Raw genomic sequence first — 16,823 nt, 5'->3', positions numbered from 1 at the left:
GCAAACGAAACTCTCTTTAATCGCTTCAATTCCAGGAAACTTGTTCTGCTGGTGACTTCCCATCACCAAATTAGCAGCAGTAGTGTATGTCTCGAAGTGATGTGAAGTGCCAAAGGGTGTTTTGATAACGTGCCAGATTTAGGTAAATTCCGGTGGATTTGCAACACGTGGTTGTGTAGTGGGATAATGCCGGTGCTCGAAAGGATGGAGGAGGTAAAAAATAGTGCAAATTATTAAGATTGGATTTTTTGAGGGAAAAAATGTCTAAAAAAAGTCTCTCTGATTAATTTTTGTGCAATCGTTCCGCTAGCTTGAACGTCACTTACAAGATGCTCATTAGTAATTACATCTAATTATTTAATTAATTATTAATGTTGTGTAATAACCACTATCTTCCGGATTTTTATGACAAATTATAGAGCCATAACGGCTTAATAAGCCAAATTCATTGCTATCGTCATTTCTATACTTTCAAATTAATTCGAGAAGCTACTTTAGCAGTCTTAGCAGTTTTTCTAATTGTATTTAAAATTGAAATGGAGTCTACTAAATAACAAAAACAGTCTATCAAACATACAGGGTGTCTCAATTAAGACTTTCGAGGTCAATATCACTGTTATTAGCGTTATTTCTGGAGTAATAAATAATATACGAGTATGTATTTAATTAAACCCAAAATATAAATAAAAGAAGGAAACGCATCCGAGTGTAAAAATGTGTTTTTAGCGCCCACTTCTTATTTTAAACATTTATTAAAATAAATGGGATGGATTCAAAATTCTAGGAAATTGTTATTTGGGTTGGTTGAAGACTACTTTTTTTATTAAAAAAAAAGCACACCTTTATTTTACAATTTTTTAAATCAATGATTTTTAATTTATAGATCAGTGATCATGATCATGAAGATCTAATAAATAATAATGACAACTTGTTTCTTGCTTGAATAGGAGATAATTTTCTGAATGAAAAACTGATAAACGGGATTTTTATTAAAAAAAAAAGATTTTCAATGCATACAAATAAATGGCAGGCAACTTCGAAAGAACGTTAATGATTTTAAAGATTTATTCAATTAATAAATTTTATGATTTCGCACAAAAGAGTTCTTTTTTCATTGAACGGATGAAAATATCAATTAATTAATTCAGTTATTTTATTAAAGAATTGACTCACTAATAGGTATTGTGACTGAAATCAAACACTTTATGTTTGTGATTATTATCTTAACTTAATTAACATTTTCAGGCAACTATATTAATTTCCTTTGGTAGAAAAAATAAAAATAATAATACCTAATTTATTAATTGACACATGCTTCATTTAGTTACAGGTTATTAGCAGCAGCAGTTGTATCAATGTGCAAATAATAAAATGGAGATTTTTGGACCAGATTTACTCTTGTGTAAGATGGTTATTATGTTATTACTTACCTATTACTCAGATTTTCTTTAAAAATTGTAGATTAGTGCACGTTTTGTGTTTGTATAACAATTTTTGACGAGAACGAAAAACCACAAATCATTAAATTAAACAGTGTTCAAATTTAAAATGCACAGTTTAATTTCAAGCTATTTGCTGTTTTTTTGTTATTTGTTTTAACTGCTGATGATTTTTATGTCCATTTGTGAGTCTGTAGTAGTCTGAACTTACAATTTTGAATGTTACTGTGTTTGTTTTATCAATGAGATTGTCTAGAATGTCTTAGGAGGGACATCTTCACAGCTTTAGTAAGTATCTGGGAAGTATAAAATATAGGAAAATTTTTTAGGCCTTTTTTTCTACGAAATAATTTAGAACTATGTATTTGTAAAGAATAGTATGTAGCCCTATATTATGTAATTTTTTTTAAATAGGTATTACTTAGATTTTCTCAAAAATTACCGTTATTGTAAATCTTAGGGCTGGCCATACTTTATTGTAATGATATAACATTTTATTAACATAAATTTTGTACAAACATGTGCATAATCAAAAATTGCACACTGCTACATTTAGTTAATAAGCTAAATCACAAAAAAAAACAGATGCAATGTGCAACCCTCGTTATTGTTAAACCAAAAATCTTGAGTTTAATTATAGTCGGCTATTACCCCCCATCGAGTGCTCAACCTCCAATAATGATTTTGCACAAGAATCTTTCCTTCTTTTCGAATTCCAAACTAATTGACATCTGGTTTTAGCTAAAATTTTTTGAAGTCAAGTAATTTTATTTTTATTTTTTTTAAATTTTTATTTGGCCGAAAGAAAATTATAGAGTTGTAAATAAGTTTTTTATTACTTATTTCGTACCCGAGAAAGATAACTTCATCAAGTAAATTTGTAATAAAAAAGAATTGTAAAAATAATGTTTTTTTGTAGCCTTGCAAAATTTTTAATTTAACTACACTGGCTGCCAAAATTGACCGGACAACTAAAATTTTTCGATTTTTCACATTGTAATATTTTTGCAACTTTGCAGAACATTGTAATTTAATTCAATAACAATTGTAGTTTTGTCTTGTAAATGTTATACCTAAAATACGAGAGCACTGTTTTTATTTACTTTTTTTATATTGAGCTGAAGTGTGCAACAGAGACACTTGTTACTTGTTTCAGATTTTTGCCCGTTCTTTTCTGAATGAGGACCAATTTGTTTCAAAATTTTATCTTTTGGTACCCCAGAAAAAAGACGTTGCTTTTTCTAATATTACCTAAATATTCATTCAGAAAGTAGACTATTTAAAAAGGTAATTAAACCGAAAATTATTACTTATGTCACCAAAAGAGCACAATTACGTCTTTGAACACAAAAAATCTGAAAAACTTGGAACTTCAAAGGAATCAACAAGTAAAACGGTTAATTATTGGAAGCTGCCATGCGCCTATTTTGACGTTTTGGCACATTCGACCTATTTAATACGAACATTCATTGAAATTGGAATGGTAATGCCTTTTTGAAGGTTAATATCTCTCATGTCTCAAGAATTAAAATTATGGAAAATGTGGTACATAATTCAGAAAAGAATGGGCAATAAACCTGAAATCAGTAAAAATTTAAGTTTGTCTCTGTCGCACACCACAGCTCAGTATAAAAATAAGTAAAAAAACAGCGCTTTTGTCTTTTGAGTATCACATTTAGAAGACAAAATTAGAAATGTTACTAAATTAAATTACAACGATCTACAAAGTTTTTTCTTTAACCCAAACAAAAATTCATCGAAATCCGACAGAGAATAACAAAAATATTGCAATGTGAAAAATAGCAAAATTTAATTAATTTAATTTTGAGGGCCAGTGTAAAAAATACCTCGAAAAATACCAAAGAATCAGATAAATATAAACTAAATTAACGTTATAGCAAAAAAAAAGATTACTATAAATCTACAGAACCGAGTTGTAATTTATAATATACTTACATAATGTTCCATTTGAAAAAAACAAGATCAACCAGAGTTGCTAGAATCAATCAGCTTTTTGTCAAAATTCGTAAAAAAATGTGCACGTTTTTTGATGCACTTTCATTGTCGCTTAGTGTATTTCAAATTTTATACTATGTATTGTGGTGGACAATAAAATCGTGTACACCATTTTTTTGCTCAATTAAGTGGGCATTAGCATGATATAAACCTTGTAAGTGTCAAATAGTAAAAATACCAAAACATACTTAAAACAAAAAGAAATTATTCTGTCTAAACTGGAGGAGGCCTTAGCATAAAAACAGTTGCAGACTAAGAAAATTTAAACTAATCTAAAGCATACTTTTAAGAATAAAGAAGAGATGGAAATAAGAATGGAGTATAACTTTTTTTCTAAAAATACTTTGAAACTTTAAAAAAGACACATTTACACATTGAAAAAGTTCTAAAAATGTTACTTGATTTTTTACAGTGTACATTATACGTACTGTGGTAATCTTGATTTTATCGCACACATTAATTGTAAAAGGAATATTTTTTTGAATGGAACAGCAAGATCACTATTTTTATTGTAAAACATATTTTAGTTTTTTCTCTCTAACATTTAAGACGTCACAGTAAATAGACATGAAGTATTTTTAAGTAACGCCAGACTTTCATTCTTACATATTTATTTCTGTTTTATGTAAGCGAATGTTGGTTTCGCCAAGTGTGCACTAATTAAAAAATTAAACCATGAAAAATTATTCCAATTTCGACACGGCTGATGTAAGTGACCATATAACAATGTACAGATTAAAGAAGAGTAGTGGTAACTTATTTCGTTTAAAACTTATTAGAACGTTTCTAATCACACAAGTAATTATTAATGATATACCTACTCTGCAACATAACTGATCAAAGATCAGTTAGTTTTACGGTTGTCTTCAATATTAGTGTATGTGGAAATAAAACACGCGAACTGAATAAGGTACACAATTTATGGATTTCATTAAAATAATTAATACATTTGATTAATTTTACTTGTGAAATTTTAGTGCATATACGAGTATGTACCTAGCTTTTAAATGAAAAATAACTACAGAATTACCGGATTAACCATTATAATTAATTAACTGTACGACCCTCAGAAGTAAATAAAAATTAATTAATTAGATAGGCAGTAAAATTTGACAGAATTAATTCCAAAATTAAAGGAAATTCAGTGATCATTTATGAAATTATGAATATTACACTAAATTTGAGCAATCTTTTAAAAGGAAAAGATAAAAATTCTGAAATTTAAAAAGCAATATTTCCATTTTCATTTAAAAATTGAGCAGACTGGTTACTTTTGTTACAAGTACCGAAAATACAGTTTTTGCGAACGAATCGTTGCGAAGCCGAGTCTGGAATAGCAGATGAGTCCGCAAAAACGTTTTAGGTACGTGTTGTGTTACAAACAATATTTTTTTTGTTAAAGCCCCAAAAAACAAATTCACAACTCTCATTAATTAAAAAATATTTGCTACCATAGTAAATTGACTTTTTCGTTTTTCGATAAACTGTTTTTGGGGACTGAGTACCCAAACTAACCAACCAATTTATGTATTATTTTATTTAGTCTGGAAAAGACTCATTTTAGGGACTCAAATGAGCTATTTTCGGGAGCGTATACAAAAAAAATATTATGAATTGTCAACAAATTCTAAAATTTTTATTGTTTTATAAGCGAAAGTTTCAAATTTTACAATTGAAAACATTAAATAGATACAGAACTGAGTTTTTACATCCAGAGAAATGGTTTTTCTTAAAAAAAATCGCGAAGGTTTAAGATAACCTTGGTATGCTTTATTGCATTACTTGAAAATTTCTTAAAACTTTAATTGATCATTTTACTATGGTCTTGCAATTTTAAAAGATTGATAACACAGAAATTGAAGAATAAGAGCAAATTGCTGATTTAACAAACTTCCACTTTAAAAACACCAAGAATATACTGCTTACAGTCCACTCCGCATTTATTTTCAGATAATAAAGTCGGTATCTGTCATAACACAATAGATACAGGGTGTTTCAGAACTCGCTCCCTAGAGAAAAATGCTACAGTCAAATTTAAAAAAAAGTGGTTGTCAATGTCATTTCAAAAATTAGTAAGTAATAGATAAATAATAAATAATTTACATTTTGATAACTAACTTGATTTGATGACAAATCACCAAAGTTTATGATGCCAAGTAATTTATTTTTGTTAATTTAAGTACGCTTATTTACACAGGAACAATTAATTTTATGTCAAAATGTGACATTGACGACCACCTTTTTTGAATGTGACTGTATGTAAAATTCTTTTTATACAAATTCCGAAATATGAGAGTTTCAATTTTCCACTTTGACTATTTATTTTTGTTTGAAAAATAATTTTCCAAGTTTTTTTACTACAGGCTATTTTAGAAAAGGAAAAATTTTAACTATGTTTAACGTTATTTGTGGCTTTTATTGGCAAAATTTTTGTACCATTACTAAATATTTATGAAAAAACATATACAAGTCATCAGTATCATTAAATTGACATAAAATCATGTCAAAAAATGAATGTCAAAATTTTTTGACAAATTGGATTTTTTAAACATTTTCCCCATGTTCCTCCTATCTTATCCTTACTTAAATTTTTTTCTCTGAGGCGCGAGTTTTGAGACACCTGTATATTTTTTAATATTTAAATAGTAGATTACAAGTAAGTAAGAGATACTTAGAAATCACTTTATGAAACAATAAAAGTAAAATAACTTGATTTTCTTTGGTGAGCCATATTTAGGCATTATGTTCCTCCAAGTGGCGTGGTTGAAATTGTTTTTTACAATTCACAATTTTCATAATTTAATTTAGTCATTTAATTCAAAAATTTATGCCTAAGGACTTTTTGCTCGTCTCGTTTACTTACTTGCCTTTTGTCATTTAGAATAGCATTTCGAAAATTTTGAAAGAGGAGTTTGTTGCTTAATTCCAACGCGAATTCTCAAATAATCCATAAGTGTATTAATTTTTATAAAAACTCAGAAATAAACGAACCAAGAACAACAAAACATCTTACATTTTACAGCATGAAAGTGTCTTAAAACTAAAGTTTCAGGAAAAATGTAATTTAGTTCGTTTCAAAACTAGGGACTTGACTTAGAAATAATGCGGAAAAGGTTCATATTTTTTATACAAAACATATAATATGTAAATTTTGAATAATGTACTTATGTATGTAATAATATTTATGTTCTTCCTGAATCATATCGAAAGTAATGATTTTAGAGGTTTTCCTCATTTCTCAGTGATTTATCGCCTAACATTATGCACTACTCACTGTTACCAAAAAGTTACATTCCACTTCTTTTAAAATGCTTCGTTTAATTTACGTGTCAATGGGACGCGTGATATGAATTAAATATTTTCACAATTATTTTAATTTACGACAATAATGACAATAATTTTACATTACATTAAACACATGATACATTGATAATCCTTAATATCCTAATTCTGGCAACAGAACAAAACCATTTGACTCGATCGATGCGATGTATTGTATTTTATAATACATTCATTTGAACTCTTATTTTGTTTATTTTGCAAAAACTCATTCAAAAGCGAGATTCGTAAAACATTATTTTAATGCAAATTCACTGATTTGCTACATTTCTGGTTAAATTATTTACAAAAGGGAAAATTGTGCTACATTTTATGTGGATCTCATTAAAAAAAAACAACCTCAAATAGGTCAGATGTAAGTTTCAATTTCTTGCAACATTTTGTGTTTCTGTTATAAGCACTGGTGTCTTATCTCTGGGACGGCCTGTATACTTAAAATTGTGTCGTATCAAAATTACAATAAATTGAGTTTCTTTCAAATTTCGCTTGGAAATGATAACGTGCGATCAAAGAAAAAAAAATTAGAGTAGGCGGTGATTAAGATGGCAACTCTGATTTTTGACTTCAAATGTCAGCGGAAACTTTGACAAGTTTGGGTTTTATTCATTTTGAGTGAAATAATGTTCACTTTGGAGCAGAAAATATTTATTGCTGTACAAGACGAAAACGGTGAATGGTCATTTTCACTTCCAGTTTTGTGGAAAATTTCCAGCAAAAATTGTTGCCAACTGTAGAATATTAATCGTCGTTTACTTTAATTTTTTTTGATTGCATGGTACTAAGGGTCGATTTATAGAAGGCGAATTAAAAATTAATTTGTTGTTAAAAGTTAATGCGCGATTAACCCATCAATCTGAGCATCTGGTTGGTTCAACTTAGTCACGTGATCATTTAATTTGACGTTTAATTGCAATTGACTTAATAACGCTTTTATAAACCCATTTTGAGTTTATTAATCGGCGATTAATAATCTCAGCAATTAACGTGCTCGCTTATTAATTAATCTCTTAAGTTAATAATGTTTTGAAGTAACAACCAACAACTTATTTTTCTCTCGGTAAAGTTTAAAGTGAATAAAATATTTGAATTTTTGTTGTAGGCGACTTCATCATTACTTACATGTGGACCAGTGGTCGGAAGTGATATTTTACAACGCCATTCCATCAATTCATTGTTGGATCAAAATGATATTTTATTGGATATCGATAATAAGAACAAACTAATGTACAATAATTTTATGGGTAAGTAGATATGGCAAATATTAAAAAAATATTTTGTGTTCTATAACTTTGAAATTAAGTTGGCAATATCAAACACTCTAAAGTCTGTTCTATTTAATAAACAATTGTTGATGTTAAATTTTTATGAAAGATTCTAAATCTGCGATGTTTGGACTAGCTGTATATACAATTTAGTAAGGTTATGTAGTACCTGTGTGGTACTGGGTTGAGAAAAATAACAATAATGATAGTTGTAGGCAGCGCTGCCAATCGTGAATTTGAAATTCACTATTAGCTGTTAACGTGTAAGTTTTACCAACATAACATTTTGACTATTCTTTTTTAAATGAAACAAACTTTAGAGACAGAAGTTAAAAGACATGTCATGTATTGTCTGGCTCTATATTTTTCAATGTTGTCAACTTAATTTCAAAGGAACGCAACAATTTGATCAGTAATTTAACTGAACACATGGTACCGTGCAATCAAAAAAAAAGAAAATTAGAGTAGGTGGTGATTAAAGTCCTTCAGATGGCAATCCTGATTTTTGACATCAAATGTCAGCGGAAACTTTGACAAGTTTGAGTTTTATTCCTTTTGAGTAAAATAATCTTCACTTTAGAGCAGAAATTTTTTATTGCTGTACAAGAGGAAAACGGTGGATGGTCATTTTCACTTTCAGTTTGTGTGGAAAATTTCCAGCCCAGATTCCCAGCCAATGTGTTGCCAACTGTAGAATTTAATCGACGCCTACTCTAATTTATTTTTTATTTGATCGCACGGTATTTTGAAAAACGTTCCAGATGGCGAAAATATTGAAATTGCAAAATTCAATATTTATTTTTTAAATCATTTTGAACACTAAATACAAATTTTGAAATTAGGGTGGTAGTCATAGAACTCGTCTTACGCAATTTAAATGTTGACATTTGTAGATTGACAATACATTTTTGACAATTTTTAAAATTCATTGTGAAGCGAGTACAGTACATTTTACAATTAGATTTTTAAAATAAAGATTTTATTACCTTGAAATTTGATTTTTCTTAGTCAAAAATGCCAGTAACATCGACGTTTCTGTTTGTAGACTGGTTTATATTTAAAAATGTATAAACAAATGTAGATATAAGCTGTGAATATGTGACAAGTTTAAAGTGAGGTTACTATCTAAAGGCCCTTTTACATAATTAATATAAATTGCTGTCTCATTTTTAGCCGCGAAGATAAAACGTGGGTTCATTGTGCTATAATATTAATTAATGGAGTATTTTTGAGTCATATTACAGAAAATTTTGAAATTAGTCGATTTTGTACGAATATTTGGACACTTTCTATCTTGTTACAAACAGAAATTCGGCGTGCATTATCCCGTTGATAACTTTTTTCGTTTTTTTTTGCCCCTGTAAAAACGCACACAGGTGGCTTTGCTTTTGAAGTTAGTCCGTTTTTAGCAAGCAAACGATCACTTGTTTTGAAGTTTGAAACGCGTTAATAATTGTTTTAACAAGTAATTTTGTTATTGAATAATAAGATTTCGATTCAATTAGATGACACGATGTCTATCAGCGACTTATTCAGACTAGATTCACCGAGGGGACTGTTGGATTTTGCAAATTCATCGACAAATGGACTCTGCACGCCACCTGTCACCGCCCCAAATCTGCAGGTAATTTTTTATTTCTCATATTTCTCAAAATAATCATGATTTAAATCGTAATGTGGCCTCATTTGAGTTGCTTGCAAAATGTCCAGACTTTGGAGTAAATGGAGTAAATCACGTTTCGGGGCGTTTGGCACATGTTCATAATTGGATCATAAATTTCTTGTAAATGTGCATTTTCCAGTGGGTTTTTGATTGGAAACACGACAAACGATCCCATTTTCCATAAATTGGTTCAAATTTGAGGCGTACGCCATAATTTTAATGTTAGTCACGTGATTCGATGCGATTGGTTAAGACGGCCATATGCTAAGCGGCGCCAAATTCAAACTTTTTTTATTCCGTAGTTGATTTTTGACGAAACGAAGTTTTCATCGTCAAGTACGTACTCGCCGATAAATACCCCCATGAACCTCTCGTTGGACAGTTCATCACCGACTTCGTCCGGTTATTATTCAGGGAATTCTTTGGCGAGCTCTTCACCTGGGTGAGTGTTTTCGTTATCGGCACATATTGCAAACTTTCGATAAATTTTTACTTACAGTAGCGATTTTTGTGGTCACAGCAGTCCGGGTATTATCGGACGGTCACTATTCAATTCTGATTCCGGTTCTGAATCACCGGATTCGGACTCCAGTACTGCCTCAAATGCTGAAGGAAAGCTGTCCGAGTTACTGGTATGTTTTAATTTTAATTAGAAAAAATAGAGTTAATACACTTTGTTCTTTGCAGAATACTTTAACTTTGAATGACAATTTGGCCAAAAGTTTGTACAAGAATACCGATGTGGATCTTCAGGCTCTTCAATTATACAGACTTCAAGCTCTGAAGCACTTATATCCTTCGAATGTTTTGGGATCTCTTTTACCACCCGCTTGTTCTCATGCTACTCCGGTAAGTTGTATTTCAAAATAAAATTTTTTTTTATTTTACTGAGAAATAAGTTATTTACCGGTAGACTGATATTTAGCACAAGAATCAGAATGCATATTTTTTATCTGAGGTCATTGAAGAACAAAAAAAAATATTTTTGGTAAATAGTAGAACTTAAATAATCCGAACTAATTATCGCAATTGATTCACCGCAGAATCCAACTTTTTTTTAAATTAAAAATGAACTGAAAGATGTGTGATTAGATACAATACATGCAAAATGAATCTGTTAAAAGTATATTGCAACTTTTTAGCAAAAAATTATACTCAAAATTGAGCGTTTGTCATTAATAAATAGTAGATTATATCATTAAGAATAGAAGTGAGTGGTTTTGTGCTAAGTCCAGAGATTGAAGGCCGAGTGTCATGAGGGCGAAGCAGAAAAAGACCTATTCTGAGAGATAAGAGATCACAAACAAACGGAAATTTGAACTTTGTTTAATTTTTAGGGTTAAACGGCCATCTTGCTATTTTTAATTTTGATATCTGATATCCGTGCACATGGGCGACGTTTCTTACATGACAGGCCCTGTTTAAATATTGGGTAATAATTTTGTTATTTTGCTTATTTCGAGTTTTTTTAATAGAGATAATTGGACTATTAAATAATTCGTGTAACTATTGATAAAGAAATAGTGATTTCACCGTGTGAAATCCTTCTAATGTTCACATATTTGATTCGGTTGAGTCGCCTCTGTGGATATTTCAACCTCTAGGACTTGAAGTATTTCAACTCCGCTTACAAAAAACACACTTCAATCGTTTCTATCGAGATACACAAAGGCACAATAATTATTGACCGCTTGAAGATAAAAACTTTTTTTTTGAGTATAATTTTTTTAGATCGTTTTATCGAGGTTCCTACCATTGCTAAGTAATAATATATAAACATTACTTTTGTCTTTTATAATTCGTCAAAAAACTCTTATTTTTATTTTCTTTAAACAAGTTATGCTCAAAAGAAATATTGTAAATAAATTGTAAAAACGGAAATTATCTGAAAACACTAATAATTTAGTTGTTGTTTTTTGAGACAGATTTTACATAGCATTTCTAAATCGAATTTAATCCACTTTCTATCAACAGTCTACCCTCTGTAGACTATTCTAAAACAGCCTGTACAGTGGTTACACCTACAACTTAAACAATTATGATACCACCACAGGTAGTACAGTGAACTTTATGAAGTGATAGAAAAATACTGCCCGAAATTTTAATTCGTAACTGTACTTTCGTGTATAAATGTTTTTGTTCTATTCGAAATTTTTATAATTGAAATCATAAAAAAACGAACACTGATTTTTAGTAAATAAACTACATGTTTTGTAAAAAAAAATTGTATGTTTTTTTTTAATTTAAGTAATGACGTACGTATGTTGTGCTTAATCTTTTAACTACCTATAAACTTTTTTTGCTAGAACATAAACGTTTCATTTGAAAATGCTGATTTCATCGAATATGTCTGCTTCTTTTTTTTAAGGCTGAGCAGAAAACTAGATTATAAACAGGCTGATTCAAAAGTATCATACTATCTCTTGGCTAAAGGACATCCAAGTGAGTTAAAAGTTGCCAAGACAAAAAAGTGTTTGAGCCTTTTTTCACGAGGTATAGCTCTTCAAAAATTAGATTTTGGGTTAAGTTTTTGACCGTTCAAATTATGTATTCTCAAATTTTAAAAATATCTGTTGAATAAATCACCAATTTTTGTCCTGTGGTGTACAAAATGTATGTGTTCAAGACAAAGACACATACTTTTAAACATGACAGGAGTTTACTATTGCATTTTACATTTTGGTGGAGGCGCCGGGAAAATACAAATGTATGGACAAAAATTTATAATACTAAACAAAATTATATATTTACGTAGTTTGAAAGTTTGAAAAATAACTTTTAATTAATTTAAAACAACAGTCTGATAGTTTGATTTTTTTCAGCATCTGTTGGATAAATGGAACCCGAGTTCATCTTTAGCTAGCATACCCGAAACCTTTCAACTTGAAAGAGCGGCCCGATTCCATCGTTCGGCAGCAGGTAAATTAAAATGGATAATTTGCAGAAAAATAATATAATTACCACTGACACAATTTTTTTAGCTGTTTGTGACGCAACGTGCACCTGGAGTGGCGTTTTGCCTCCACGTACATCGAAACCTTCAGGTTATTCCAGCAAGGTATTTTTGGGCGGAGTTCCATGGGACATTTCCGAACAGGCACTCATCCAAGCATTCAAGCAATTTGGACCGATTCGCGTCGAATGGCCGGGCAAGGAAAAGCAAATTTCTCAACCAAAAGGATACGTTTATATAATCTTTGAGTCGGAGAAGATCGTACGAGCTTTGCTACAAGCTTGTACAAGCGATTATGCCAATTCTGGTAATTGGTATTACAAGATTAGTTCAAAACGTATGAAAGCTAAAGAGGTAAACGAGAAAGAAAATCATAAGGAATTATTTATTTAAGCAATAAATCTGGATCATTTTTTCAGGTGCAAGTCATTCCGTGGATCCTCAACGATTCAAATTGTACGAAATCAACAACTCAGAAGTTGGACCCCAGCAAGACTGTCTTCGTTGGAGCTTTACATGGAATGCTGAACGCTGAAGGTTTGGCTAAAATCATGAACGATTTGTTTGACGGTGTTGTTTACACTGGAATTGACACTGACAAATACAAATATCCGATCGGATCTGGACGTGTTACTTTTAACAATCCTCGGTCGTATATGAAGGCTGTTGCTGCGGCTTTTATTGAGATTAAGACGTCGAAATTTAGCAAAAAGGTGAGTAAGCTTTCTATTCTATATGTTTAATACAGCGAACAAATTAAACCACAAAAAATATTTTTGGAACCAATAGAATAGATAAATTTTTCCTAACTCTTATAGTCTAAGAGCCCGCGGTCGACAGACCTTTCGAATTTCTAATATTATTCCGAAGAAAATATAAAAAAATTACGCTTTTTTATTTGATCATTTTAAGTTAACATTTTTTACTTCTTTGCTACCTGTTATCTCCCAAAGCCACGACGACCCAAACTTCATTCTTGCCCATCGTTTCTACCTGTGTTGGTAGTATGCGCTGACAAATTTTCAGCTTTTATAAAATGACGAAGGTCTGGCGATCGCAGGCTCTTGCTCTATTACGATACGTAACGTGTTGGCTTCTTAATGTTGGTACCACTAGCAAATTCGTGGTAAATTAAATCAAAGGAGTGGTCAGTTTCGATTTTTGATTTATTTTGATAAACTTATCTTAAATTTTGAACCAGAAATAGACGAGTACAAAACTATCATGAATGAGAAAGAAAAGAAGAGTATCTGGTTTCAATACATTTAAGAACTGGGTTGAAAAAGTGACAATTTTGAAACTAAATGGATTTTGAACTCGCATCAATTTCAGACTCATTACAAAAAAAAAAAAATTGCCACACCCTTTTTGATAAAATTTTTGAACGTTATCATTTTTATCCGTAACACATGTCACTTAATTAAATAAGTACATTTTTTGATTTGTTGAAATTATAGAATTTGATCGTTTGAAATTTAAAACATCTAATGAGAAAAGGAAATATATTTTTTTAGATATTACTAGTAATGATTATAAAATTTTTATTTCGATCTACATTTTCTATAAGATCAAATGTTTCTTTACTTTTGGCCGATAGTGTACATTTACAGGGTATGTCAGAACTCGTATCCCATAGAAAAATATCAAGTAAGATAAGATACCAAGAACATGGGAAAATGTTTAAAAAAATTTATATGTCCAAAAATTTTGACATTTGACATTTTTTTATGTCTGTATCTTGGTTTGTCTTTTTATAATTATCTAGGAAAGTTACAAAAATTTTGCCAATAAAAGCCACAAATAATGTTAAACAGAGTTACAATTTAGGAAACAGAGTTACAATTTAGGATGGATTCCTATTCCTATAGGTTCCTTGTTTCCTATTCTAACAGCTTATAGTCAAAGTGCAAAATTTAAATTACAAAATTTTATAGATAGAATTTTTTTTAACATTTTTTCCATGGTCTTGGTCCACTGGCGGACACGGAATTTTGGACGGTTTGTCATTTGACTGACATAAAAATGTAAAACGGGCCTTAGGGCAACTAACCACACTTTCAGTTTTTATCATTTTTATCCTGATACCTAGAGAAAATACTATAACAACAAATCAATTTTTTTTATTGAACTTACATAAAAACACGAATTGCTGACATTGCTTCGGAAAATCGACGCCCAAAATAAATTTCAACTAAAACTTTCAAATTTTAGTTTCAAACGTCAATCATAATGACAATAAAGCGTGGCTTACATTGACATTTTTTGAAGTGACTAAAATTTGATGTCCAAAATTCCGTGTCCGCCACTGTACCATATCTTAATGGCATTTTTCTCTGGGGCGCGAGTTCTGACATCCTGTATAAACTAATATTAATTTTTGTAATTAGTTTATTAAAATTTGAAAATATTATGGAATGCTTAATTAGAAATATAGAAACGTTTTGTAAAATAGTCTATTACAAAACAAGTTTTATAAGACAGTCTTGAAGCACGAATTCAAGTTTAAAAAACGAGTGCTTTAAGGTCTTAAGAAATAATTTTTTTATACTAATTTTGTACTTTGCCCCCTTTATGCCTCTTTTAAACAAAAAAATTAACTTTAATCGATTTAGGGATTGCTTGACGTTTTGTAATGTCTTAATTTTAAAAGTGAAAGTTTGATCTAGTTACCTTTTGACTATTAAAACATCGCACATGATGACGTCGCGTTCTTTAATAGTCTAATGTCTTTTATTAAAGAATCAAAATGGAGGCTAAATATAAAAACTATTTTACTAGCTTAAAGACAGCAAAAATAGCAGATTTAAAAAAAGAATACGAATCTTTGGTGTTTTTTTTGTTTGTATACCAAACATTGCATATTTATACGATATGAATGTGAGATTTCTATTGTAAAACACATTGAGGCTCGTTGACCTGCAATATTTTTTCACAATGTTAGGTGCAAGTGGATCCATACTTGGAAGACTCCCTGTGTTCGGTGTGCAGCGTCCAGCAAGGGCCTTACTTCTGCCGCGACATCTTATGCTTCCGTTACTTTTGCCGCACCTGCTGGCAGTGGCAGCACAATAACGGATTACGTCATCACAAGCCGTTAACAAGGAATTCAAAAAATAGTCCTGGATTGGTAGTGACCAATCCAAATTAAACTAAAAAAAATCGAGGGTGAATAGTCGTTTGACTATTCACCTTCGATTTTATTTGATAATTGTGGAAGAAAATGCTTATCGTACACGGCGTCTTAAAATTTCGTTTTCCATTATATAATCTTATTATTCTTAGATGTAGGAAATGTTACATTGTTGTTGTTTTTAGTGTAGGTTCTTTAAAGTTTTGGCTATTTAAAAAGGAAAAAAAAAATGATAATATTGGTAGCCGCAAGAGTTTAATAACTCTGCAAAATTATCTGTTATTAGTTTTTAAACAACTTCTTATTCCTGATTTAATTTTAAAACAAAATGTGAAGCTTAACAATGAAATCTAACGCATTTTAATAATGATGGTTACGTATTTGGAGACAGATCTTACAGTATTATCGAAAAAAAAATCCAAGTAGCTAACACCAGTGTTTTATATTAGATTTGAATCTTTTCTTCAGTGGTTAAACTAATAGTTTTAAGCGTTTGATAAATAATTTTAAATCATAATTTGTACTGCTAATTTAACTCTAAATTTAAGTGGGTAGTTGGGTAACGTAATACAGTAGAAAACTGTAAAAATAGGACTGATTCGGTATTACGAAATGCGACGTTTTTTGGCTACCGATATGTTTCAGTGCTTATCAGTTTAAGATTCTTAAACTATTGTTTTCATTACAATTATTAAATATCATGCATAACTCATTCCGACTTTTTTTATTTACCTCAGGAAACCAAAGTTTTCTGTTTTGTTTTTTTTTTCTTAGAATTTTTTTTATGTTTGTTATCCTTGTTACCAGTATTCGTTTTGTGATCGTAGCATGTAAGACTTTTTAAATTAAGTTGGTAAGATTTTTTTAATTGTAGTTGTTACCTGATAAATTTTACCAACTTCTAGTTCCTCTTTGGGTGTGTTATTAACATTACTAATTAATAACGCAGAGATCGAAATCTTCCTGATTATTTAAAATTTAAACTAAATTTTTAGCTCATGTGACTGTTTTTGACGGGCGA

The 16,823-nt window shown here is 30.2% G+C and overlaps 1 protein-coding gene across 1 annotated transcript; it reads left to right on the top strand.

The window, feature by feature from the left end:
* Window positions 1-51: 51 nt before the first annotated feature.
* LOC123009558 (cytoplasmic polyadenylation element-binding protein 1) lies at window positions 52-16,514 on the top strand. Its single transcript, XM_044405948.1, has 10 exons — window positions 52-213; window positions 7,894-8,035; window positions 9,562-9,680; window positions 10,022-10,161; window positions 10,219-10,351; window positions 10,407-10,568; window positions 12,542-12,638; window positions 12,701-13,026; window positions 13,092-13,385; window positions 15,614-16,514. The coding sequence occupies exons 1-10, from the start codon at window positions 187-189 to the stop codon at window positions 15,818-15,820; spliced, it is 1,647 nt and encodes a 548-aa protein (XP_044261883.1). The 5' UTR covers window positions 52-186; the 3' UTR covers window positions 15,821-16,514.
* The last annotated feature ends 309 nt before the right edge of the window (window positions 16,515-16,823 follow it).

Source organism: Tribolium madens, unplaced genomic scaffold (genome assembly GCF_015345945.1).
Source record: "Tribolium madens isolate multiple individuals breed KSU strain unplaced genomic scaffold, Tmad_KSU_1.1 Scaffold_7;HRSCAF=85;Tcas5.2_LG10, whole genome shotgun sequence".
NCBI lineage: Eukaryota > Metazoa > Arthropoda > Insecta > Coleoptera > Tenebrionidae > Tribolium > Tribolium madens.
The sequence above is the reverse complement of the archived record's forward strand: the minus strand, read 5'-3'. Positions and strand labels throughout refer to the sequence as shown.

Bases quoted from the DNA above. Each gene is read 5' to 3' on its own strand.
- LOC123009558 (XM_044405948.1), top strand. From the start codon at position 187: ATGCCGGTGCTCGAAAGGATGGAGGAG. The intron at 10,569-12,541 runs GTAAGTTGTATT...GATTTTTTTCAG, and splicing joins CTTGTTCTCATGCTACTCCG to CATCTGTTGGATAAATGGAA. The intron at 13,386-15,613 runs GTGAGTAAGCTT...TCACAATGTTAG, and splicing joins CGTCGAAATTTAGCAAAAAG to GTGCAAGTGGATCCATACTT.